Source organism: Chamaea fasciata, unplaced genomic scaffold (genome assembly GCF_029207755.1).
Source record: "Chamaea fasciata isolate MVZ Bird 193981 ecotype frontalis unplaced genomic scaffold, bChaFas1.0.hap1 SCAF_2, whole genome shotgun sequence".
NCBI lineage: Eukaryota > Metazoa > Chordata > Aves > Passeriformes > Sylviidae > Chamaea > Chamaea fasciata.
This window is the reverse complement of record NW_027094087.1, coordinates 36,698,163-36,722,775: the sequence shown is the minus strand read 5'-3', so window position 1 is coordinate 36,722,775 and position 24,613 is coordinate 36,698,163. Positions and strand designations below refer to the sequence as shown.

The 24,613-nt window shown below is 41.6% G+C and overlaps 1 protein-coding gene across 1 annotated transcript in view; it reads right to left on the bottom strand.

Moving 5' to 3' along the window:
* Positions 1 to 727: 727 nt before the first annotated feature.
* Positions 728 to 24,613, bottom strand: part of FAT3 (FAT atypical cadherin 3) — a 335,343-nt gene continuing 311,457 nt past the window's right edge. Inside the window, exons 24-29 of the mRNA XM_066175676.1 lie at positions 19,530 to 19,683; positions 17,282 to 17,937; positions 14,020 to 14,133; positions 10,587 to 10,646; positions 7,976 to 8,011; positions 728 to 7,384 (exon numbers count right to left, since the gene is read on the bottom strand). Of these exons, the coding sequence (XP_066031773.1) occupies positions 6,765 to 7,384; positions 7,976 to 8,011; positions 10,587 to 10,646; positions 14,020 to 14,133; positions 17,282 to 17,937; positions 19,530 to 19,683 (1,640 nt within the window). The 3' untranslated portion in view covers positions 728 to 6,764. The remainder of the gene's footprint in view (positions 7,385 to 7,975; positions 8,012 to 10,586; positions 10,647 to 14,019; positions 14,134 to 17,281; positions 17,938 to 19,529; positions 19,684 to 24,613) is intronic.

The following is a 24,613-nucleotide window of genomic DNA, read 5'->3' as shown; positions in this document are numbered from 1 at the left end:
TCCTTGCTCTAATGGGACACACACTGCAGGCATCATCCCTCCTCCCCAGCAGCATGAGGGGTGCTCCTGGCTGTGTCATGGCAGGGTGTCCAAAGAGCTCAAGAAGGACTGTTTCCCCTTCTTCCTACACTGCACTTCTGAAGCCATGCTTCAGTCCAGTCCAGCCAGGGCAGCTTGGGCTGTGGAGATGAAAAGGTGTGATGAAGGAGAAGTAAATGGGATATCCCTGAATGCAAGGCCCTGGCCAGACTAAGTATCATGCCCAGCACAATGACGTCTCTTTCCAGGGGCAGCACCAACACACATGAACTTGTCCCAGCTGGTCCCACCTGCCAGTGCCATGATGCTGGAGCACAGAGATGCCCATGGCAGGCACACTGTGGAGTGGGATGCTGCTTTACACACCCACTCCTTCTACCCCCACTAACCAACTAGACAGCTGCACTGTCCCCTCAAACTGTCTCCATTGATGGACCTCACTGTCTAGATGGCTACAGGATGCAATGATGACTTTTGCCTTCTTTGAAGATGTGGATTTAATCAGGGAACTGCTTTAGCTTACACACATCAGCTAAGCAACTCTTGGCAAGAGTGCTCTGCAGTGCAAACAGGGGCCTCTATGGAGGAATTTCCATGTAATAATGAAATTAATTTAAAGAATTCAAAAAAGTAGCATTTTCTGCAACACAAAGAGGGAATGAAATGCTACATTCCTTGAAGAACTGGTGTATCTTACCTTGCTCCCTCCTTTGATAGTAGGAGAAAAATCAAGAAGCAGTCAACACAGCTGGGCTTTTCTTTTTGTTTACTTGGAAAACTTATTTTAACCATCAACTTTAGCAAATTTTGGCAGTTACAAACCTGTACACTTTTTTTTTGGTTGTTTTCTTTTTTATAGCAAAAGAACACAAGACAATACTGCCAACAGCAATTATGAAGGAACAATTAGTTTTCAGATGGAGAACTATACCCACTCAAAGTGATAAACTTTCCCTTTTGCATAAGGTTGAATTTGTTGTCATTGGAAAAATGACATTTCTTAATACCTACTTGAAATGAAATATAAATCATATCTCCAGGTTTTTTGTGCAAAACACATTCATTTAAAAAAGTCAATAAAAAAATCTTCTTAAAACCAGAGAGAAGTTAAACAAAAAGAGCTGAACCCAAAGGAAAGTTACAGTACACTTTGAAATGATTAAAAAGTTTTCAGATCTAAAACTTTTTTGTTTTTTCTCTTATCTTAGAAGTTTAAACCAACTTTGATGACTCCTTAGAATTATATCAAACAAACAAAAGAAATTAAAGCAACCTGATTGGCATCAAATATCTACAAAAGCCTGGTAATTTTAAACCATTATATACATTATTTTATAAACTTCTTTTTAAACACCAAAACATACATCTTTTACAAACCAGCCTGCTTGAGACAGGTAAAATTTACAAGACAATCTTTTCCAATACAGTGCTTTAAAGAGAACTGCGTTCACTCCTAAACATCTTTGTCATCTCCTGAAAAGCGGCAGTAAGGGCTCATTGCATTGCTGATTTATAGTGTTTCAGGTTTCCTATGACAAAAGAATGCTACGGTTCCGAGGGCTCCAATCTCTTTCCATAATACAGTTCAAGTGCACTCTTAACACTGGTAAAGATTACTTATGGCCTTTGTGTAATACGACATATTTGCAATTATTGCTTTTCATTATTACATAAAGAAATGAATTTAATTTCATTTCCTCCCCATCCGCCCATCCCTTGGATGATGCAGCTAATTTACTAACTGAATGGCCCTTCTGATAATGGAGATGTTAAATGCAAGTTCATGAAATACAGGCTAAAAACCATGGGTAATGGGCAATGGTCTAAATTCCTAAGGCTCAAATCACAGTTTGGTGTATTGAGAGAAGCAGAGATGCAAACAGGCAAAAAGCACAGTTTTTACCACATGGTCAATGATGGTAAACCATCAGGGAATGAAGCTGAAGATGTAACTCTCCTGTTGTAAACCAATGAACTTCCCATTATTACTGAGTGAATAGCTCCAAACATCATCTAAAAAGCACAGATGTACTTTCATACTGGTTCTGAAGAGCCGTCTTCCTCCATTATTAAGGATGCTTCCTTTTCAATGAAGCTTAGCAGAACTGGTCCAGGGCACCTTCAACTCCCTCTTCCATGACTGCAGTTATTATTGACTGTAAGGATATACTTACTACAGCATCCATTTAGCTTTTTCAAACAGGAGCTTGATGAGGAGTAAAGTGTGTTCTTAGCCATTTGTCCTGTTCAGCCCACGTTTTTCTTTATGATGGCATTTACAGGAGACAAGAGCAACAACTTTTCAGTCATATTCTCAAAATGTCTCTCCTGGCTCACACAGACAATAGGCTGCTGCCTCCCCATTGATCAGCATTTCACAACATGCTTTTATTCACTGTGCTGCAGCAACACTAAATTTCTGACAAGAGAGGGTACCGATACATCAAGGCTCTCCCTGCTTCAGACTACACTAAAGAATTTAGAGAACGGGAGAAAAAATTCCAAAGACCAAAATTTAAGTTCTTTGTGGGACATGTAGAGATGGAGACCCTGCTTGATAGATGGAGCACACAACTTTCAGGTTCAGGGAAACAGTGGCAGTGAGAAGCCTTTGACTCCTTCCAGCTTTTTACTGGAATTATATGTTAAAGAAACCCGTGGGATAGTTTGGGATCAAAGATATCACTGTGCTTAAGGAAAACACCTTGACTGACAGGAAATTCACACAGTTCTGTAGTGAATCTCTGCATTCCAAAGTCCTCCTAGTTGCTTTCATATGCTGTATCCTGTAGGAGGGTCCTAGAGGAAGGCAACTTTATGGTAGTCTTCTAGTGGGGTTGTCCATTTTCTCCCATGGGAGGGAAGTGATTCTACAGCTCCATGGTATCACATTTGGCCCTTTATTCCACTTTAAGATACTGGTCAAGGATAGCAACTACATCCAGTATCTGTAATTTTGTGGCGGGTTTTTGCCCTTTTCTTTTTTTAATGTTTATAATGCAAAGGCAAAGTAATTAACATACTTAAGAAGGTAAGCCTACATATAGCCATACATAAGCCTAATTTTTCTTTTGCACAAGGCCACATAATGTGGTATTGGCAGAATAAATCACTTTGTAGTCACTGTAAGGCTCTTTCCATTGCCAATGTTATTAAAAAGGTCAGCACTGTACATGATGTTCTCGACTTGATCAATATGCAGAGAACAAGCACCCTTTTACTTGGACTCATACACCCTTGGCAAAGTTTATGATTTCTGATATAAATGTGTATTTATATTTTAAGAAGTTGCTTTTCTTCTCTTGCTGCTTCTTTCCAGAAAGCAAAAACTTTCTTGATCCTAAGTTATAAGCCACTGATACTCAAAAGTACTTCATTAAGCCTATGAAATCATCTACTACAGATGATTCTGAAAGAAAATACTGTGTAGTAGAGCCATCTACAGGGATGCAGTTTGAAATACAGACACACACGATAAGCAGAGATGTGCAGGATAGCTCTTGCAGAACCAGAGACCTGACAGCAGCAGTGATACAAAAATCATCATATTGCAGAAAATGGAAATATATACTGGAAGTGCTAATATGAACAGCAATTCTTACATTATGTTATGAATGTGTTCTTATGTTCCACATTAGAAGATTTTCACTCTTGTTTGTGTGGAATAGTAATTAAAAAGAAAATAAAATGGCTTGGTTTAACAAGAGATGTTAATATGAAAATCTTACTCCCTAAGAGGTATTCCACCTTTATATCTGCATTCAGGTCTTAAAATTATCAAAAAGAGCCTGAACAGAACCAGAAAGGCCACAGAAGTACCAATATTCACAGAGGGGAATCTGAAGATAGATTTGGAGGGGAGGAGATACTGAGGTATAGAAATCATGAATAGGACAGAGAAGGCTGAACGGGTGATCCTTGGCACCTTCCCAATAGCACTTTAATAAGTAGGTGTTCAGTGAAATGAAATGGCAACAACATCAATCAGAAAAAGTACTATACATTGTATTTATGCATTTTTTACTATTAAAACTCACTACCAACAATATATTACTGAGGCAACAAGCTTGGTAAGAAACATTGATTTTTTTTTAATATGGCAATCACTAGGCTCCCATCGTGCTGTCCTTCGTGAAACTTTTGATATGTCCCAGTAAAGGTTTGATATTGGTGTCTCAGGCTTACACAAGAACTTTCACTACAGAAGACAGGTGACAAGTACACCTAATAACTAGCTGGGGCTTGAACAGAATTAATTGCATAATGGACAAAAATATCTCAAACCAAAACTGAGTAGGAGCAAATCTCATGTAAACTGCAGCCCGAGCTAAGAGAGGATCATATTCTCAGAAGGTCATACAAGCTTTAAAAGTGCAGCTAAATTTGCAGAATTGCTTTGCCAACTCTGATGCTCCTAACTCTTGAAGAGACATCAATCTAATTGCATTTCTTTTCCTGTAACACAGACTTCATGAACAATATGAGTTATCCTCTATCCGTGCTTCTTGGCTTGCCAAACCATTTTATGGCCTTCTGGCAAATCCCTCAGTTCCTTGCAATCTCAATACAAATTTCTGTATCTTTTTCTTCTTAAAAACACAGGAATAGGATCAGGGGAAAGGGTTTGAAACGCACCATGAGCACATTCAGAAAATACCACTGTTACAGAAGCACGTTTACTTTGAGAAGATCAAGTGACATTCATAAATTCAATGGACAGGACCTATTTGCAGACAAGTACTTGATAATACTTGTATGTGCAGTACATTTTTCCAGAAGTTCACTCATTCTATTCAAATACCTGCATAATGAATGGTGTTCTACTGAAGAATTGCTGCATCATCCCAAAGAAAATATCCACACCAATCTTATCCAGCTGTTTGAGCTATTGGAGGGAAGCAGCAACACACTGCACCTACTCCAAGAATTCTAGAAATCCTGTTTTATTAAAAGTGTTACAAGCTGAAATTATTTGAATTACATTCTACCAGTAATTTCTTTGCTTTGGGGAAAATTTCTGAATAAACCCTTCCCGTATGTCAAGAAATGGCCGACAATTTAATTTTGTGTGAAACACATGTCAATACAACTGCTGGCACACAACTGCTGAAACTGTCCAGTTAAGGGGATGGACCAAGGGACAGGACATGAAAAGCAGCACAGGAAATCTGCTAATGAATCTGTTAATTTATCACAATGATTGAGGTATTCAATAGCTTTTCAGAATGTCAGAATGATGCCATGGAAGAAATGGATGAAAACCCAACAGTAATGGAGGCTTGTAGACTCATATTCACTGGTAAGGTACACAGACATTGTAAAATGCAGTGGTAAAAAATATTTTCAGAGCACCAAGCAACAAGTGTATATACTCTGCTTTAATACATTGAGTGAAAATCTCGTATTTCCAGATTGCACTTGACTGCTCTGACCAAAGCAATGTGAATGATCACTTACTTCAATCAGCCGGAGGGAAGCATAAAAGCATACAGGTGCCATGGTTTCCTTGATTCCACAACAATATTCTGAAGTCTGCCTTTGGAAACTTCAGTCTGGGTTGGAAAAAACCTTTGGATGTACTGAAATCCTACAAAATCATGCAGCCAGTGGAAAATCTAGAGACAGATCTTTGGCCACAGTCCATTCATGCAGCTCCATTGACTGGGTCAGTCTACAATAGGCGAGAACTCGTCCTATGAACTCTAGGGATGGACATTTGCCAAAAGATGTTAAACTAACTATGTGAGGTTACAGCAGCCTTATATGTAACTTAATTGCAACTGATTTTACTGCAGTAACTGCAGCATGAGGACTGCTGCTAAAGAGCTGATTGCCCAAGCAAGAAATTTCCAAAAAATGATCAGCTGTGTAGGTTACCCCATGTTTTCAGATCCATGTTCACATTGCCTACACGGTAAGAGAAGCTGTGTACACACAGCTGGGGCAAAAATTAGGCCACTCCTCAGCCAAACGCTGACATTTCAGGAAGTCCTCATGGGCAAAGCTATGCACATGCACTTGACATCAGATTTTAAAAGTGACAACTTAAGTAAGCCAATTTGGAGTAAATATAAACTATGTATGTGTGTTACCCTACACAAAGTAGAATGAAATGCTATGTAATAAACAAAAGGGTAGATAAATATTTATGGACAAATAACTGGTCACTTGTCTTTGATGGGTCAATTAGTAAATGTTGCTTTTTTAGCCATCTGACATGTTCTATGCAGCAGCCTCAGCAATCAATTGCTACTACTCTTTGCTGACATAAAATTTCATGCAACCGTGCATCCTAGAATGATCCATACCCATTCCTTAATACTGTGGGGAGATCGTAACACTGTAACACTTTTAATAACACAATGCAAAAAAGAAAAAACCAAAACAAAACAACCCAACTTTGTGAGAGAGAAAGAAATTATTTAGCAGTTATTTTTCCCCCTGCCTCAAAAAACTGAGTTTTACTCTTGGTAATAAATAGAAGGTACACACTCTCCAGATTGTCTGTAACAATTTTGTGATGTATAATACTTAACAATTGGTCTCTTCGTGTCTGCACATACAGTATCATTTCTGAACAAGTTAATAATGGGTTATAGTGTACTTTTCTTTGCCCAATATATATATAGACACACCTTCAGCAAAATTTCTTTTCAATATTTATACTATTAATTGGACCAAATGACAAAATTAAAAAAAGAAGAGGAAGAAGAAAGGAGCTTCCTTTACACTTGTGTCTGGTGCTGGGTCTCCACAAATGGAATGTGAACATTTTCTAGGCTGAGTTCCTCCACGCTTTCAAAGTCACTCATGGCTACTTCGGAGTCATCAAAGCCGCAGCCGGCTGAGACGTCAGAGGAGGAGGCGTTGAGAGTGTTGTGCAAAGATAAGGGCATCTTACCTGCACTAACATTTTCTGTGTTCTGGCTTGGGCCAACAGCAAAAGTACTAAATTCGTTCCCAGTCTGAGATCCTGTGGTGTCCGTCTCGTTGGGGAATTGGTGGGGAGGGAGGTATTGGCTCGGGTGGAAGTGCGGCCGTCTCCTGCAGTCAGGGCTGAGAGTACTTGCCATTGAGACCGGCTGCGAGGGTGGGAGGGTTTCATATTGGTCTGGGTAATCCTCTGGAAGAGGCGGTGGCAACTGGTCCTGGCTCAGAAACTCCTCTTCATGAGGGGGAGGATAGTCGCTGTCGATGTCGTAGCCACCAAGGTAGTAATCTGTTTCCAATTCTCTGGTACTGCCATGATGAGCCGAGCCTCCATCTGTCGTCTCAAAATTGGGCACTTCCTCGATGTCGGACAACCGAGCACTGGGCATCCAGTCAGAGGTATCCCAATGATACGCTGCAGCAGGGAAGAGAACCACAGTGCTCTGTTAGGATGAGACCACAGAGGAGCAGAGTGTCCTGCATGCACTTGCCTGAGTCCTCACAGCACATTCAAATCACAGCATGCACCACAGGCCACGGACACAGGTCAGCCATGCTCTGACCAGAGGGGTAGAGGAGGAGAATAAATTGCATTATGATGCCAATGCAAACAAGCAAAGAAATAAAACATGGCCACTCTCAGGCATTTTGCCCTTTAAGATGCTACTGGGTTGTATTAGAAACTATGAGTCCAAGAAATCAAAATGTCTGAACTACTGTTTTTCACAAAATCTTTAAATGCAATCAGCATGCTTATGGAATCTTATCTTACTCCCCTTCCATCTCCAATGGCTTCAAGAAAGAAAGTTTGCAAGCAAATAATGTGATTGACTGAAAACTGAATTTTGAAACAAAAAAAGTGCCTGATCATTCCCATGCATCTTTTGAACCCAACAGAATTCAAATGAAAGAGTACATGTGAAACAGTTGAAGAAAAAACCAAATAGATCAAGTCAGTGCTCTGCCCACCCCAGCCCACAGGCAGAAGGTGTCCCAGAAAAATCACCTCTGTTGTAGTTCTGTCCTTGATCCATAACAGACACTGTTAGATACAAAGTGAAAAGCAAAAACTGGTAACTTGGAGCTTGTCACCAGCATTGTATTACATGTGAAAATACAAAAAAACCTCTGCATGCATATTTCTAAAGTACAGCTGCCACGGTGTCATTTTAGTAGGATTTTTAATTATTCTTCATTTAAACGTACAAGATAAGCTTGCCTGTCAAATGCAGACATACATAAAGAAACGTTTATGTCCTGTATCATATTCCTTTTCTATCATATCTTAATTATTTACCCTCACTGAACAGATATAGAATTACATTAGAGCTGTAATTCTTAACACAAAAAAGGGCTATCCACCATCGACATGGCTTATAATTGCAAAGTACATTTTTCTCTCACTTGTTCACTTTGAAACAGAAAAATAAGAATCTACCATTCTCAGGGCCGGTTCAAACAAATCTGGGCCCACCTGGGCTCAGATACCATGGTGATGGGCACGGTATAAGAACCTGAATAGAATAGAATACAAAGCCATTTAATGGGGCTATCAGCTACAACGCTCCGCAACCCCACACCCACCTCCCACCTGCACTGCCATGCTAGCTGGTGGGAAGGGAGGCATTCCAGTATGGAAAGAGTGCAGGGGTGGGGGAGAGAGCAAGGAAAGGGGTTGTATGCGAGACAAGAGCAGGGAATAAGCTGCAGCGTTTCCTAGATGGATATGCTCTTGTTCAGCTGCATGTTATTGGGCTTCATGCAAGAAGTCATCGGGCAAAGTCTCTGGATGACATTGCTGGAGGAGGTCTGGAAGGAGAAACACGACCTTTATGGCATCACAGTGCATAACTGAGCTCTGTGGCTCAGACACAAGTGCGGGAAGAGATTTCTCCAGCCCTTCACCTGCTAAGACCACACTTGCCCTTGCACAGTGGTGCATGTGGTGATGGTGATTTTTTCCTTAGCTCTACAGCCAGGCAGGAGCTCTCCTTCTTCTCTGCCATGTCCTGGGCAGAGGAGGGCTGAGGCTACTACAGGTTTAGCAGCAGTGTCTGAACCGGCCCTAACCTCTCTTCTGCACTTCTCTCTTTTTTGTACAGTGGATTTTGCTGTATTTGGGTCAGTGTGACAGCACTGCACCTGAGATGTGTCAGGGCCCTCTGAGTTGTGTGGATCAGGATTCAGGAGAACCTCACTAATTTGCTGACTTGCACAACCTTGGGCAGGCCCCTGGGGCAGGTGCCCCATCCTCCCATGACCCTGTGGCAGTGAATCTGCCCAGAGCTCCAGTGTGGCTAATTATTCACCACTTCTACCAGCTCTGCTCCAGAGCAGGCAAGAATCCTAAGTTTCATATAAGGAACTGGGAAGTGGGCAAAGCATTTCCAGTGACAGCTGAAACTGCTGCCAAACTGGCTTTTTCTGACCTGTAAAGGATGATAAGGAGCCAGTGTGTTTGCTTAAGCTTTCCCTTAGGAAGGCAAGGTCATTTGCAGTGCCTGTGGTTTCTTTTCAAGGTTATTTGTCTATTTTTTGAATAGAACTTTCTTTTGAATTAACCTTGGCTAGTTCATTTTTTTCTTTTTGATAGTGAGAAGAATGGCACTCTTTACACTCCAGGAAATCAACAGATGTACATGAACAAATATTCAACTGGCATCACTAGCTAGGCATAAAAAGTGTTTTTCAAAATTACTGTGACACTGGCTCAAGAAAAAAAAATCAGGAGTATCACAAAAAAAATTACTTATCTTTATGTATTATGCAGACTGTATTAGCTGAAGTATACAAAATCTGTCTTAAATTTGCTAAGGACAGATGCAATTTTTGACTTGTGGATAACCTGAGTTGATGTTGAGTTGACATTTGCCCAAGGGTAGGAAGAATGTTGCAAAATAAATAAAAGTAATGTTTATCTATGATAACAAGACATTTCCTCAGTGCTTTATGAAAAAAAGAAAACAGTGATATCCCCACATTACAGGCTCACTTATAACATGATATGCCTGAGGTTACCCAGGAGGTCAGTGGAAGAGGTGAGTGCTGGGTCCTTGGAGCACATTGCCATGCTCTGCTGAACGGCCACACCAATGCCACGGGAGAGCCACGGCTTCCGTGGACCTGGGCTCACACATCCGCTGCCTGGCAGGGTTTCCTGGGAGAAACCAGCCACCAGCCAGCCACCACTGTGCTCCTCTCCATGTGATACCACTGGAGTACATAACCCAGATCTGCTGCAGCATGGAATACTTTACAGACTTCCTGTGTCATCTTCTGTTTCCCAGTCTCTGCAGCCAGGATAATCTCAAAAATATGGCTCCATTATCAGTCTATTATATTCTCTGAAGGCAACGAGAATAAACAAGCAGAAACATTGACTTGAACAGAAGAGGATGAAAGCCTGACACCTTTTCTACCACCTCCAGTTACCCACAGATATTTTGTGGTACATTCCTCTGGCATTTTCATGTTTGCTGGTGAACATGCTGATCTGCAAAACCCAATCCCTGCCACAGGATTGCCGGTCAGTGTAGATTAGTGAGGTTCTGCTGGAATGTTTCACAATGAAAATAGGAAGCATTGTTGTACAACAAGAAAGAAAAAAATTTAAATACCTTCGTTTTCTATAGTGTCAACTACATTGTTGACAAGCTGTATGACAGTCACTATGGAAGCTTGCAGGGGAGGGAAAGCAGAAAATAAAGGGAGGGGAAGGACAGCTTCAGGTTAGTATTTAAAACACACATCGTATGTTACCACAATATATTCTCTCAAAAGACGGAACTGACATTGAAAAAAAAAAAAAAGGCTGCTGACCAATGCATGATTTATGCAGTGGGTTGCAGGACATTTCATTTCAGATAATCCCATATATCTTCAGAGTGGTGATAAATTTCAAACCAGCATTCCCAGAAAGGCATATGGGATGATGTGTATCACCTCATAAATTCAAGTAGACTGGTCAGCTGATTCAATTAACCAAAGCAGTATCTTGTCTACCTGACACTAATTTCTAATTCATTCTTGCTTAGAGGTCTCCAGAGACAGTGCCATGTGCTCCAAGGATCGTTATCTTTTAGACCATCACACCATCAGAAACGGTGTTAAGCTCAATCTATTTCCTAAGAGGGATGTTTTACTTATTTACTGTCTGTGCTGTGCCATGTAATACCTCAGGGAGGTTACACAGCACAGCTTTAATTAGGAGGACACATCCATGTAGCTGTGGTTCCAATTTTGACCTGTGTTTGACAAAAGAGTTTCACAAATGCTTTGTGTGTTCTCTGCAGATGTTCCAACAAAATAAACTTTTCCCTTGAAATAATTAATATAGACTGTGCAGCTGTTTAATGTTGAGGCCTATAATGTGTGGTCCTCTAGACGATCTGTATTTTGTACCACCTAACACCCCTGCCTCTAAGAACATGAAATAAACCCCATCAAAACTGAAGGGAAAGCTCTGGTGAGTGGGCACTGGATCCTTCCCTTTTCCTTTGTCTTTTGTTATGAGAAAACCAATTGCTTGGAGTAGGCTGAGAAGGGGACCAGAAACATGGGGCAAAACATACCTTTTTGTTTCACACAGCCAACAGACTTAGAGGTCACAAGAAATGTGTTAACAGTACAGACATATGTTGAATATTTTCACATCTTTGCTAAATTTTGGGCATTGGATCAGGCGCATCATCCAATTTCCTCAGTTCTAGTGAGGGCTTAGCTAAAAGAGCCTCGATAAACCAAGGACCTATGTGTCTATTTATGCCATCACCAACAATGGTAATTATACAAAGGAGATTTGTACTGGCTAATGCCTAATAAACATTATAGAAAAATAAGTGACTCAATGCAATTAGTGCTGCATGGCTGGGAAAAAAGATGGAAGGCAGCTGTAAAATATTAGAGGAAAAAACTGAGAGTGAAAACCAGGTCAAAAACCAGGGCCAGCACAGTTTTCTTTGCACTAAGGGTTGGCTCTGGTGAGAGCTGTGCAGAGCATGTTCACAGAAAGGAGAGAACCCCACTCCACACAGCTCAGTGCAAATCAATGCTCAAATACAGCACTTCTCAGATTTTGGACTACAACTATTACTGCTGACTACTCAGAGAAAGACTAGGGAAGCTGAGCAATTTAAATACACGAGAAATAAGGTGAGAGAAAAAAAGTAGCTTCAAAATCTCACCCCATGTGAGTTTTCTTGGTAAGACAAGCCCTTGACACATCAAGAGAAGGCTCCAAGAGCCCTGGAGAGGGTGAGTGGAGGCTGCCTGCACCTCCAATAGGATTCATCCCAATGCTCCACTGCTGCACAATAGACTTCCCCAGTCAGAAGCTGCTATCCAGTTTCACAAGTCAGTGTCAGCACAGCCATTTGTACATCTGTGTGACACCAAGCCTGTCCCCTCTGCTAGCCTGAGAACCCAGCAGCATTACTCTTGGCTTTGGAGGAAGGAGTTTGGAGAAGGAGCCACTGTCCTGTGTCATCAAAGAGCATGGATGTTGAAGTGCATTTGTTGTGGTTTCACTGACAGCCTTCTAACCTTCGCAGGTATGTGAAGTACAAAGAATTAAAATGACAAGAAGAGCAAGGATTTATGGCTTCAGGAGGCATGTCCATTAGCCCAAAAGTACAGGCATGTGAGTATGTATATGCTTACTATTGCCTGGCTTTGCCCTTTAGGCTATTCCTCTGCAAACCTTCCTGCCGCTTCAAGCAAACCAGAGCGTGTGGTCTTGCATCGATCTCTGCAAATGACTCAGATGATTTAAGTTTCTTCCCTCATTCACCCTGAAGATATGAATTTGTTTGAACCCTGAACTAGAAATGTTATCTCTAAAGGCCATATTTTAAATGCAGCTTTCACAAAAAAATGAGTGGGCACAGAAGGTCCAGTCCAGATTCTGTGGGTATTGTGTCACTGATTTCAGTGGAGACAGGATCAGTAGATTGAAATGTCTAATTAGAATTTGGGAGATATAAAAAGTAATAATTTACAACAAACGACCACTTGAATAATTATTCCAAAGGTAACTATAATGTAAATATATTTAATTAAAGTAATACTTATCCAAAAAAAGGCTAAAGGGCTTTTTTTTGGTGCAGGGGCAGAAAAGCATTGAGAAGGCTGACAAAAATAATTGTAATGGTTCAGCCACAGTGGACCAAAAGGAACTGCAAGTGTACTTTTCTATCAGTGCTTTTTCCAACACTTCAGAGATCCTAGAGAACAGCTGCATGACATGACTGAGGAACTGAGTCTACAGACTTCATTAACTGGTGGCTGAGGAAACCAGGTACGATTTCTTTGTGCCAGTTCTTTTCTGTGTCTGAATAAGGCTTCCCTGACATCCACCATCCCTCCCCAAGAAACATCTTGACTTTTCTCAGGCCCACTGCTCAACATACGTGGGCCACAGGAACAAAGGTTTGCTCCGACTCTGTGGGCCTCTTTGTTGGCTGTGTACAGGTCTGCCTGTGTCACCTACTGACATAATGATGCAAGACATGAGAGGCAGGCACTGAGTATGCACCAAACAAGGATTTAATGGTGCTCTATTGTTTGCTGAGCTGTGATTGCCAGAGAGAAGCCAAGATGCTGGGGACTGGCTCATCTGCTCATTGTTGTGGCTGAGCACCAGCACAGTTTTGTTGAGACCATGAATGAGACATGGCAAATTGCACAGAAATCCCTTTTGTTTGACTGGTGAAACATCAAAGTCACGCTCTTCCAAGAAGGAGAATTATAAAAATTCTATAGTTTCACTTGCAACCTATTATTCAGCTTACATCCTGGCAATGTGACTTCGCTGTATTATACCTCTAAGTCACTGCAAAGCTTGGTTCTGATACAACAGCCCCAAGCATCAAGATTTTTATTATGTTCCTACAATTTAGTAAGTGGAACATGGAGTGAGGGTTTGAACCCATGACTTTCTTACTTTTGGCATCATTGAAGGGTTTCAAGATGTCTCATAAATGTTTTAATAATATGAGAAAGAGAGATAAATAGCTTTTCCCCAAGCATAATAAAGATGAAATCATTTCTTACCATTATCATCTCCGGAATCAGACTGGAAGGAGCTGAGGGACTGTACTTCAGAGTTGCTGCCTTTATTACTTCCTGAAAAACAGGTCACTTCTTCAGCGTCATCAACCCCTTTACCTTCATTGACAGCAAAGACAAAGCAAAATGGTACTCTCTAGGTATGCACATTATCTATTTACACCATGGATATATTTAAATCCTGCCTTCTATTACTTGAGTCAGAATAAAATTATTTCCTTCACACAGAGGACATGACCTTTTCATCAAGAAGGCAGTTGGTGAAGATACCTAGACTTTTGTACTGTTTGTAGTCCAAAGAGTCTTTCAAGTGGCTGACAACACTGTAATCAAGGAAGAAACATCTGTATTCAATATTGTCTTTTTTGATGACATATAGTCTCAAAAGCAATGAAAATGATGACAAGAAATGCAGTATAAACAGCTTATATAAGAGATTACAGTCACATTTATCTTTACTGTTCATTTCCTAATTTGAGAGCCTCATTAAAGGCTCATTCAATGCTCAGTAAAGTTACTGTGCATTTTGTTATTCATGTCAGTGCCCCTTGGATCAGATTTTAATAGCTCCATCACTGACATATAATAGATTATGCTTCAATTTACATTGCTTTTCATCAGGGACATTCCGTCTTCACAACTCCACTGTTTAGGAATGTAACTGCAACCTACGGTATAAATTCTCCTGTAATTAAGCACATATAAATAAACACAGTCAACTGCACATTATATGGGCAATAGTCAGGAACACAAAAAGTTATCCTCCATTGTAAGCACTGAGATACCTGAGCCAATTACAAATGAAGAAGCTCAGGTGCTATCAACATGTAAGTACAGCTCTCTACCTGCCAGCTGTAGGTATTTCTACTCAGCATGGCACACCACCACATGGTAAGAGCTGATTTGCTCCTGCTGAGCAGCAGGGTATGGAGCTAATGGAGTGAGTGCTGCAGTAAAGAAGCTGCACTGCTTCCCACTCTGTGACAGCTGAGGTTTGTCTCCCTGGTGTGGCCTCATGGTGTGCAGAAATTCACACCAGTACCAACAGTGCCCGTGGCACAAACACGCAGGAGAATACAGAAGCAGACGTGTGGGGGCTGGGCATGCTGATGCTATCAATCAGCATAACTATATTTAAAGGTTTAAAAGGTCAGACACAGCACAACCCTGAATTACAGCCCAAATAAATGAAAATTAATTGCATTTTTCTCTACATGACCTTAGTCAGTATGCTGCCTTGGATGAAAATATAGTGATCAGGGCACAGGTGTAGAATCATAAACTCTGTAAGGTTGGAAAAGACCTCCAAGATCATCGACCCCAACCTTTGACTGAACATCACTATGCCAACCAAACCATAGCATTAAGTGCCATGTCCAATCATTTCTTGAACACTTCCAGGGATGTTGACTTCACTATCCCCCTGGGTAGCACATTCCAAGCCTTGACCACTCTTTCAGAGCAAAAATTCCTCCTGATGTCCATCCTGAACCTCTCCTGGCACAGCATGATGCTGTCCTCTTGACCTGTTGCCAGACTCCTCTCTCTATTCCTCAGTTCCCTTTTGCTTTCAACTATAGGACTTGATTGTGCAGTTTTATGTGACAGTTTTGGTTAAAGCTGTGTTGCAACAGCGATGAAGATCATAGAATCATTGAACAGTCTGAGCTGGAAGGGACCTTAAAGATCATTTGGTTCCAATTTCCTTGCCATGGGCAGGGAACCTTTCTAGACCAGGTTGCACAGAGCCCCATCCAATCTGGCCTTGAATACTTCCAGGGATGGTGATACCTTTAAGTTTTAGTTTTCATATTTGCAGATTCTGTGCTGCCAAGGGATACAGTTCTGAGCCTCATATTAAGAGGCAGTAAGCTCTCTTCACAGAATAGGTAGACAAAACAAATCCTTCTTCTGTGGAGAACCAAGGACACCTTTCAGGCCCGAAAGCATAAACAACAGTGGACTGAAGGGAGGAACAAAAAGGACGGGACCTCACAACCGGAAGCTGTAATTGGACAATTGAACCCCAATATGCAAATGGACCAAAACTTATAAAAAGTGTAAGATCTCGTGACAGGAGGGCCATTTTGTGACTATTCTTGGTCCACCCGGGGTGCAGCCTGGGTCAGGCTTCTGTCCTGCCCAGGGTGGATCCTGGAAACCTTTCAATAAATACCTACTTTATTCTCTAACTCTGTCCAGTCTCTGTTTCAGGTCAGCCTTCCAAGGCAACAATGGGACATCCACCCCTTCTCTACACAACCTGTTTCAGTGCCTCACCACCCTCACAGTAAAGAATTTCTTCCTAATAGCTAATCTAAACCTGCCCTTCTTCAGCGTAAGGCCACTCATCACTACAGGCCCTTGTGAAATGTCCCTTTCCAGCCTTCTTGTAAGCCCCCTCCAACAGGTACTGGAAGATGCATTAGGAAAGAATTCCTAATAAGAGAAAACACCTTTAAAGAATCATTTATGGTGAAGCAAACATCTTCCAGTCCATATGACATGTTCTGACTTGCAAGGATAGACAATGTAGGACTATAACTCTGTCCCAGAAAACTGGTATTTCCTGCCGTGACAGAAGATGGGAAGTTTGCTGCATCTCCAGCAACTCATTCAGGAATGGAGGGAGCACTGTGTTATCAGGTGAGGAACCATCAGAGCACAAATAGGGCAAGTGTGGGGATTGAAAATTCCATGATGACTCTGATACTGAATGCAGAGGGGAATGCAATGGCCTGAAAAGGTGATCCCATATATCAAGCAGTACATGATTTTCTGCTTCACAGACACTGAAAGTACGGAATATTAGTTCATTTCTCCCTGATGCAGAACAGGATTGCTTCTTGAAGAAGGTTTAAATATTTTTAACTCCCACTGGAAACAAGCAGCCTGAACCTAACAGAACTTGGATTTGAGAATTCTGCCCCAAATTGTTTTTTTCCAATAGAAAGATGATTGCATTGTATCGCTTGAAAAGTGCTCAGAGCACTAACTCATATATGCTGTCCGAACAAGTGAAATAAATGCTTTAAGTCGTACTTCATGCATAGAAAAAGAGGTCTTCTATGCCTAGTTTAATTATAACCTTCCAAAATTAAACCAGATCACTTCTTGGAGAAATGTAACAATTCACATGTATTAGGCTGGAGCATTAAGAGTACCTGTGCCACTGCACCTGCTGGACCCTGAAGGCAACCCTTACTGCTGTCAGGAAAGGACAAGACTGGCATGCAGTGGTACTTACTTTCTGTCCCAGCATCCCACGTGCTCTTCCTGATGGAGTCACAGTCGGAGCGACAGGGAGACACAGCAGGCAAGTTTGGAGCTACACTGCACACCACCACCCCCCTCCTGGCTGTCAGTATTCGAGGGGACTCGGGATGAAATGTTGTCATCTCCTGGTGCTCCACACCAAGCCCATCCACTATTTTGTCCAGGTTATTCCGTGAGTCACTCTGGAAGCATGGGGTATAGGCCATTGGCCTCACCGGCACCTGAGGAGGCCCAACCTCTTGGTAGATATTCCTGCTGTCTCCACTGTTCCTGACGTTCTTGAATTGGATGCCATTGCTCTTGTTGAGCAGGGCCGCAGTAGCTGGATCCTGTACGAGCGTGATATTGTTGCGGGAATAGTTCTTCCTGAAAACTTTCTTGCGAAAAATGATGAAAAGAATGATTAACACAAATATGACAAACAGGACCACGGCTATTCCTATCAGCTCCTCCTTGCCAACGTAGGAATGCCCAGCTTGTATATTGGGAACCACCACGGGGCGAAGACCGCAGTATTGACCCACATAGCCAGGGGTGCAGTTACACAGAAATGAACCAAAGATGTTGACACAGGAGCCACCATTTTCACATTCTTCTCTTTCACACTCGTTGATGTCTTCTTCACACCTTAAAAGAAGAAAAGGAGAGTCTGGAATCTGGAGAACATCTAAGAAGCAGTCCAGCTTGTGCGTGATGCCTTATCTTGTCTAAGTGGTGCCATTACTAAACACCTTGTGGTACTTCGCAAATTATCTTATTATTATCATATTATTCAATGGCATTTAGTTTTTTCTACAGCTGTTCCATGGTTTTTTTTAAAGACAATAAAATGGATATATCAAGAAGGAAGTAAGACTTTAAAGCATCTGATAGATATCAAGAAGGAAATAAAGCATCTGATAGGAAAATGCTCCTTGACCCCAGTGAGGCTTACTGAATGTCATAGAGAATCTGCTTTTTTATGTTGTTTTTGGACTGCCCCACGGGTTTCAATACAAAATATTAGAGGGGGATTCAAGGAGAAGACAGTTGAGAAAAAATATAGTAAAAACATCAGAGTATTTATTGAAGGGAAGAGGAAGAGAAGAGGAAAAGAGAGAGAAGCGAAGAGAAGTGAAGACAAGAGAGGAGAGAGGAGAGAGGAGAGGGGGAGGGGAGGGGAGGGGAGGGGAAGGGAGGGGAGGGGAGGGGAGGGGAGGGGAGGGGAGGGGAGGGGAGAGGAGAGGAGAGGAGAGGAGAGGAGAGGAGAGGAGAGGAGAGGAGAGGAGAGGAGAGGGGAGGGGAGGGGAGGGGAGGGGAGGGGAGGGGAGGGGAGGGGAGGGGAGGGGAGGGGAGGGGAGAGGGGAGAGGGGAGAGGGGAGAGGGGAGAGGGGAGAGGGGAGAGGGGAGAGGGGAGAGGGGAGAGGGGAGAGGGGAGGGGAGGGGAGGGGGGAGGGGAGGGGAGGGGAGGGGAGGGGAGGGGAGGGGAGGGGAGGGGAGGGGAGGGGAGGGGAGGGGAGGGGAGGGGAGGGGAGGGGAGGGGAGGGGAGGGGAGGAGAGGGGAGGAGAGGAGAGGAGAGGAGAGGAGAGGAGAGGAGAGGAGAGGAGAGGAGAGGAGAGGACTACATAAAATTATTTAGGTCTGGAGATAAACAAATATTGGGGCAGGGGGGAGAAAAAAGAACAGGAAACATAAAGTGAGAGGAGAATTGGAAAGAACAAGAGGTAGTAAAATGCAGAGGAAAAGGTATAAACAGTAGATAAACCAGATGAGGGAAAAAGAATGTTGATGGGCAGGCTGGGATATTCTGTGTCTACACCAAGTTTATAATCAAGGCAGGGATTTAAAAAAATTACTGCAATAAATTAACCTTTTATGTCAGGGCTAAGGTGACTAAGTAATTGATCCATTTTCAAAACAAAGATTACACAGCAGCTTCCACAGGTTTTACGAGATTGTTCAAAAAGCTGGCAACACTTAGGTGTATCTCAGAGAAAACTGTCTCAAGATAACATCCTGAATCAACAGTTTAGGAGGGTAAGTTCAGAAAAAACATTTCTGAGCATGCATGTCTCAGGGATTTCTCAGCTGTCATTAGATTAGACTTGGAATAAGCGCTAAGGTTGGGGTTATTTTTTGTGAGGTGAATCATAGCTTTTGGGTAGAAAATGTCTGATCAAAAAGCCCACCACCACTGAGCCAAAAAGCTCCCATTGCCCACCTGGGGAGGGACACTTACGTTACTCCTGTCAGGCCATTTTTGCAGTTGCAGATGAAAGCATTGCCGATGGGATCACATGAGCCTCCATTTCGGCAAGGATTTGGGAAGCAGGCTGTGATCTCTGACTCACAATTCCTTCCTGTAAACTGGGAGAGGCAATTGCAAAGGTACCCTGGGAGGTGAGGGACAGAGAGAGAGAAATTAGACACCAACCACCGAGCCTGTCTAAAAGCGAGAGGGCCCATTTGGCTTTACACTGAAAAATAAATTGTACTGTGAAGGCAAGGGGATGTTTACACTCATTCTGGTCGGTCCATGGGGTCCACACTAATGCTAGTCAAGAGTCTGTCTATCTGAGATGCCCAGACAATCAGAGCTCATGTCTACAACCGGGGGCCAGAGGAATTGCTGCAGCCCAGACCATCCTAATTGTAATGATTCAGGTAAGAATAAATGTCATTTGCGAACACCTTTTAAGAAAGGTAACAAGAAATGTTCTAGATCAAGGATGCATTTCCTAACTTCTTGAAAATGTTTGCTGATAGTGACAGTCTACTCTCCTTTTGGGGCTTCACCAATGAACAAATACATCAGCTGAGAGTTTTTCCATCTCTGCCCTTTACAAGGACAACACAATGGGGATGTAACAGTAATAAAACTCCAGTTTTATAAAGTGCATCATCAAGGCAGAAACTATAAACTTCAAAATACCAGCTGACCTGGGCAATATCAGCCCTAATCACAGCTGATTATGTTCAGTGTGTGCTATCAAATTTTGATTAATCCCGACTGCAATTCATCAGACATAACAACATTCATGTGGAGGGGGACCCTGTTGGGGACTGAAGTTCCATTTCTACATTTTTTGCCAACACAGGGGCAACATCAAAATAAAAAAAATAATAAAAAAAAGGGTTTTAACACACCAGTTAACCCTGCCAAGTATCAAATAACAAATCTCTCTTTTTCTCTCCTTGTGAGTTCATATGGCACAGTTCCATTAATAAAAGCTTTATTTAAGGTCACAAAGAAATCCAGAAAGGCAGTGCATTTCTTAATGTTGTGAACTGGATATGGAAATCTGACTGCTTTTTCACTTGAAAAGAGCATGGACCATATAGGCTGTGAAAGCCACGAGATGGCTAAGACAGTCCCTGGAAGCAGAAGATTCCAAGTTAGACCTGTTGAACCAGCAAAATTTTCTTGGACATTTGTAAAAATACTTTGGCTGATCTTTTAAAACGTTCCTTATGTAATCCAAATGTCCTAAACAGATGTGTAGGCAAGGTCCAAGCTCCAGTTATGGGGTTCACATACTTACTAATATAGCATATTAAGCAACTAAAACAAGGAGTCTTTCTGCCATTAATCCAGCTACAGTTAGGAGCTGAAATGGTTGAGTGCAACTCAATTCAGTGTCAAAATTACTGGCGATCAAGTTGATGCAGTGGAAATACCATCTCTCAGTGATGAGCCTTTTAAACCTATTTTAAAAAAAACTTTCTATAACTATACATCTGGGAAAAACCCCAAATACTTGTTTTAAAAGTTACTCTTTCTGCAGACATGGCAGGAATTTCCACTGCAGTTACAAGGAAAAGATCTTCATGGAAACGATATGGAAAAATCCAGTGGAGGCATAAGGAAAAAGCAATTCTGCATCAAGACTCCCACAGCTTTTATGTCCTATATGGTTCAATTCACCTTGTTCAGTTACCCTAACTGAATTCTTTCATGAGGACAGGCTTTTGAGAATAAACTTGGAACCAGACTTGCTGGCATACTCAGTCAAGAGTCCAATACTATTTAATTGTAGAAATTAAATAGATACTCAAATATCATGTTGTTTCATTGTGCTGCTACAAGAAGGGAGACAGACACACTGATCTTTCCAAGGTTACAGAGTTAAGAAGATGTATTTTTCAACTTCTGGGCTTCCCAGACAGCATGTTTAGTCAGGAACAGCAAGATGGGATTATTTCTTTTTGTATCTTAAGAATATCTCACTCAAACAACGTGAACAGCTTTCTGGACCTATAGAGATCTGGGTCTGAAGAATTACAAGCCTGTGACTGTAGGCAGAATTCACAGCATGAATAAATAAAGCCGTTTCAGTGCTTCCTTTTTATGACTGAACAGTGACATCTATAGTTCAAAAAATTTACAGTAATGTTTTATATGTTTTTTACAGTCTCAGTGAGTTCAAGTAAAAGGAGAATGTTCAATTAAAATATAAACCATTTTATTCATAATCAATTCTGTTGCCTTATATAACAGCAGAATATATATGTTATTCTATTTGTTATCTGATATTTTATAAACCTCCATAACTATAAAGTGATGTTAAAAGCCAAGTTTTTGTTGTTTTTTTAACCAAGTTCTTAGGTATCCATAATTTGTAAGATAAAGCCTTTGAATCACTGTCTTGTGTTTGTTTCAGCTGACTAAGTTCTAAGTTCTGCAACATATTCTGTTTACATTTGTTCATTATAGAAAATGTGAGAAGTATTGATTTGATTAAAAAATACTTTTACCACCAACTATAAAAGAAACAAGGATTTATGCATTTTATACTAAGAAGAGATGAAACTGAATGCACCAGATGGGTCAGAGCCCTGTCCAGCAGTGTATGAACAGGACCAAAATAAGTCTGCTTCTGAAAGCCTACATTTTCCACACAATTTGATTTAATGATGGTGGAACACACATCAGATATTAGAAGACTAAAGTATTCACTGTAGATTTTAAGTCCAAGGATCAAAGTTAAAAACCAAAATGGCACTAAAACAAGATAGCATTAAATTACCATATTTATCACTGGTGTTTCCTCTCACTGGATCCACTGCCATACACCTGCCAAGTCCAAGCCACTGGCAAAAGACACAGAACTTTTCCGTGGCACACGTGCTCAGAGCTGCAGAGCATTCACCCGCCAGGTCTCCAGCACAGAAAAGCATATGTCAAAATTCATGGAGTAGGGAAGAGAAGAGCTGATATGACGGCTCAGTAGACAGCATATAGCAGTTCAGCCAGAAGACCTGCCAGACCTTTAATCCTTCTCCAAACCTCCCGGCAGGGGCTGCAATTTTGCTGGCTACTGCATATTTTAGCCACATGGCTGTGAACAATGGTAAACTGTAAAGAAAATCCATCTGGTTGGGAGTGCATCTTGGGTCTAATAAAGTATTTTTATGATACTTTTAATTTAATATCCTGCTAATGTACCATTCATTTCTTCCCTCCTGTTTAGAACAAGAATAACAAACAAACTTCTCACATTCAAGGATGACAAAAGGCTCAGTGTCCTGTCCTCTCAGCAAGGGATGAAAAATCTTTTAAACAATGTAGGGCTTGATCATGTTCACAATGAAAGCACTGAAGCCTTGGAAATCCATCAACATTTAAGATCATACAGTCCATCTGAGCTTCCTCCAAGAGGAATGAATGTTTGATTCCTAAAAATGTTGATCTGCATTTTTCAAGGCAGCAAATTTTGTGATACCACTACTGTATTTCTTCAGAGGGAACCAGTAGAAAAAGACAGGAAGCTCTAGAAAACACATCTGAAAGACTTGAAGGGTGGGGCCACAACATTCTCAGCATGTGCCATAGCAGCATGTACCAACAGCTGAATTAAGAGCAACAACAAGCTATGAGCAACAATACAGCCTTTTTAGGCTGCATCTACATTAACAAGTCCTGCAGAGCCACAGCAGAAGCAGCAGTGGGTCTGTGGAGCCAAACATCTAGTGCTGAGGACCCGGTAAACTCACTGTGTGCAGCTCAAAGCTTTGGGACCAGCTGTCTCCCAACTCAGCTCAGTCCTGCCCTCTGAGAACTTGCCTCTCCACAGTGGGAAGTGAAGCCCAGGGACAGATGACGATCAGAAGATTCAGATCAAATATCATTCATGACCTAAATCATTATGTAGACACAGGTCTACAAATTGTCATTGTCAGGATCTACAGCCTTAATTGTCAACCTTACTGGTTGTTTTATAAGGCTTCTCTCATGCTCCTTTGTTAATCTGAGTCCCCTCTACAGTTAAACCTCACCTTCTCACTGTGACTCACACAGTTTGTCTTGCTGCTCTCTTGGCATGTCCCTATCCAGAGGAAAAGGAGTTTTTCATCCCAGACTGAAGAGCAACATGCAGTAAGACAGGACACTACACAGGCTCCCTGCCTATACCTATGTTTGCTCGGCACTTAAGAAGCAGAGGCAGTGGCAGAAGGCAGGCACAGTGCCATCAGCAGATGGGTGTCGTTATGTAGCGAACATCTCTGTTGGTAGCATTCCCAGCCTGAGCATCTGAATGTCTGTCTATCCTAAGGTTTACTTGGCTTTATTAAAGAGGATGCTCCAAACTGCTGCCAATTTTTTTTTTTAACATGTGTATACTCCTGTTTCTATCTATCCCACGCAAGACAGGCTGGCTTTTATCTATTAACATGCTTTGGCTTTTCCATTTGTCTCTCTGTGTACTTTCTCTCCCTGCTGTGCAGCTAGACCTGACAAACTCAGTGTCCAGAAGCAGCCCTGCCCTTGGCATTGACCACACAGTATTACACAGCAAGTTTACTGATGAGAACTACTGAAGGTGAAGGGGACCTCTCCCAGCATTTGTATTTTGTCAAGTCTGTAGTCAAACCAGGACACCTTCATGTAGTGTGTGTTCTTCAACCATACAGTCCTGCCACTCCAGATTTAACTTATCTCTCTTCAAACAGATCTTTGCCTCCTGCCACTTTTTGGTATGAAAATGAACCTCAGTCTTTGCTGAACCAGTGCTTTCTATAAGAGGATTGGCATGTACATGCTTTTAAAGTGGGAATTCAAGAACAGATGCCTATAATCATAGCTATAAAAAAGATTAAACACCCCAAAATTTCTGGAAAAGCTTTTAAAAAATAATTGATGTGCATTTGGTATACTTACATCACAGTATGCTGGGTTGTTTGTGTGAAAAAGCAAGATCAAGAACATTAGTAAGATCAGGTCAGTGGTATTATTATGCTAATTTTCCCCTTATTTCTTTCTTGTAAACTACCTGATCCTCAAAACCAGCTAAGAGTAATGTTGCCAACAGCATTTAAAACATG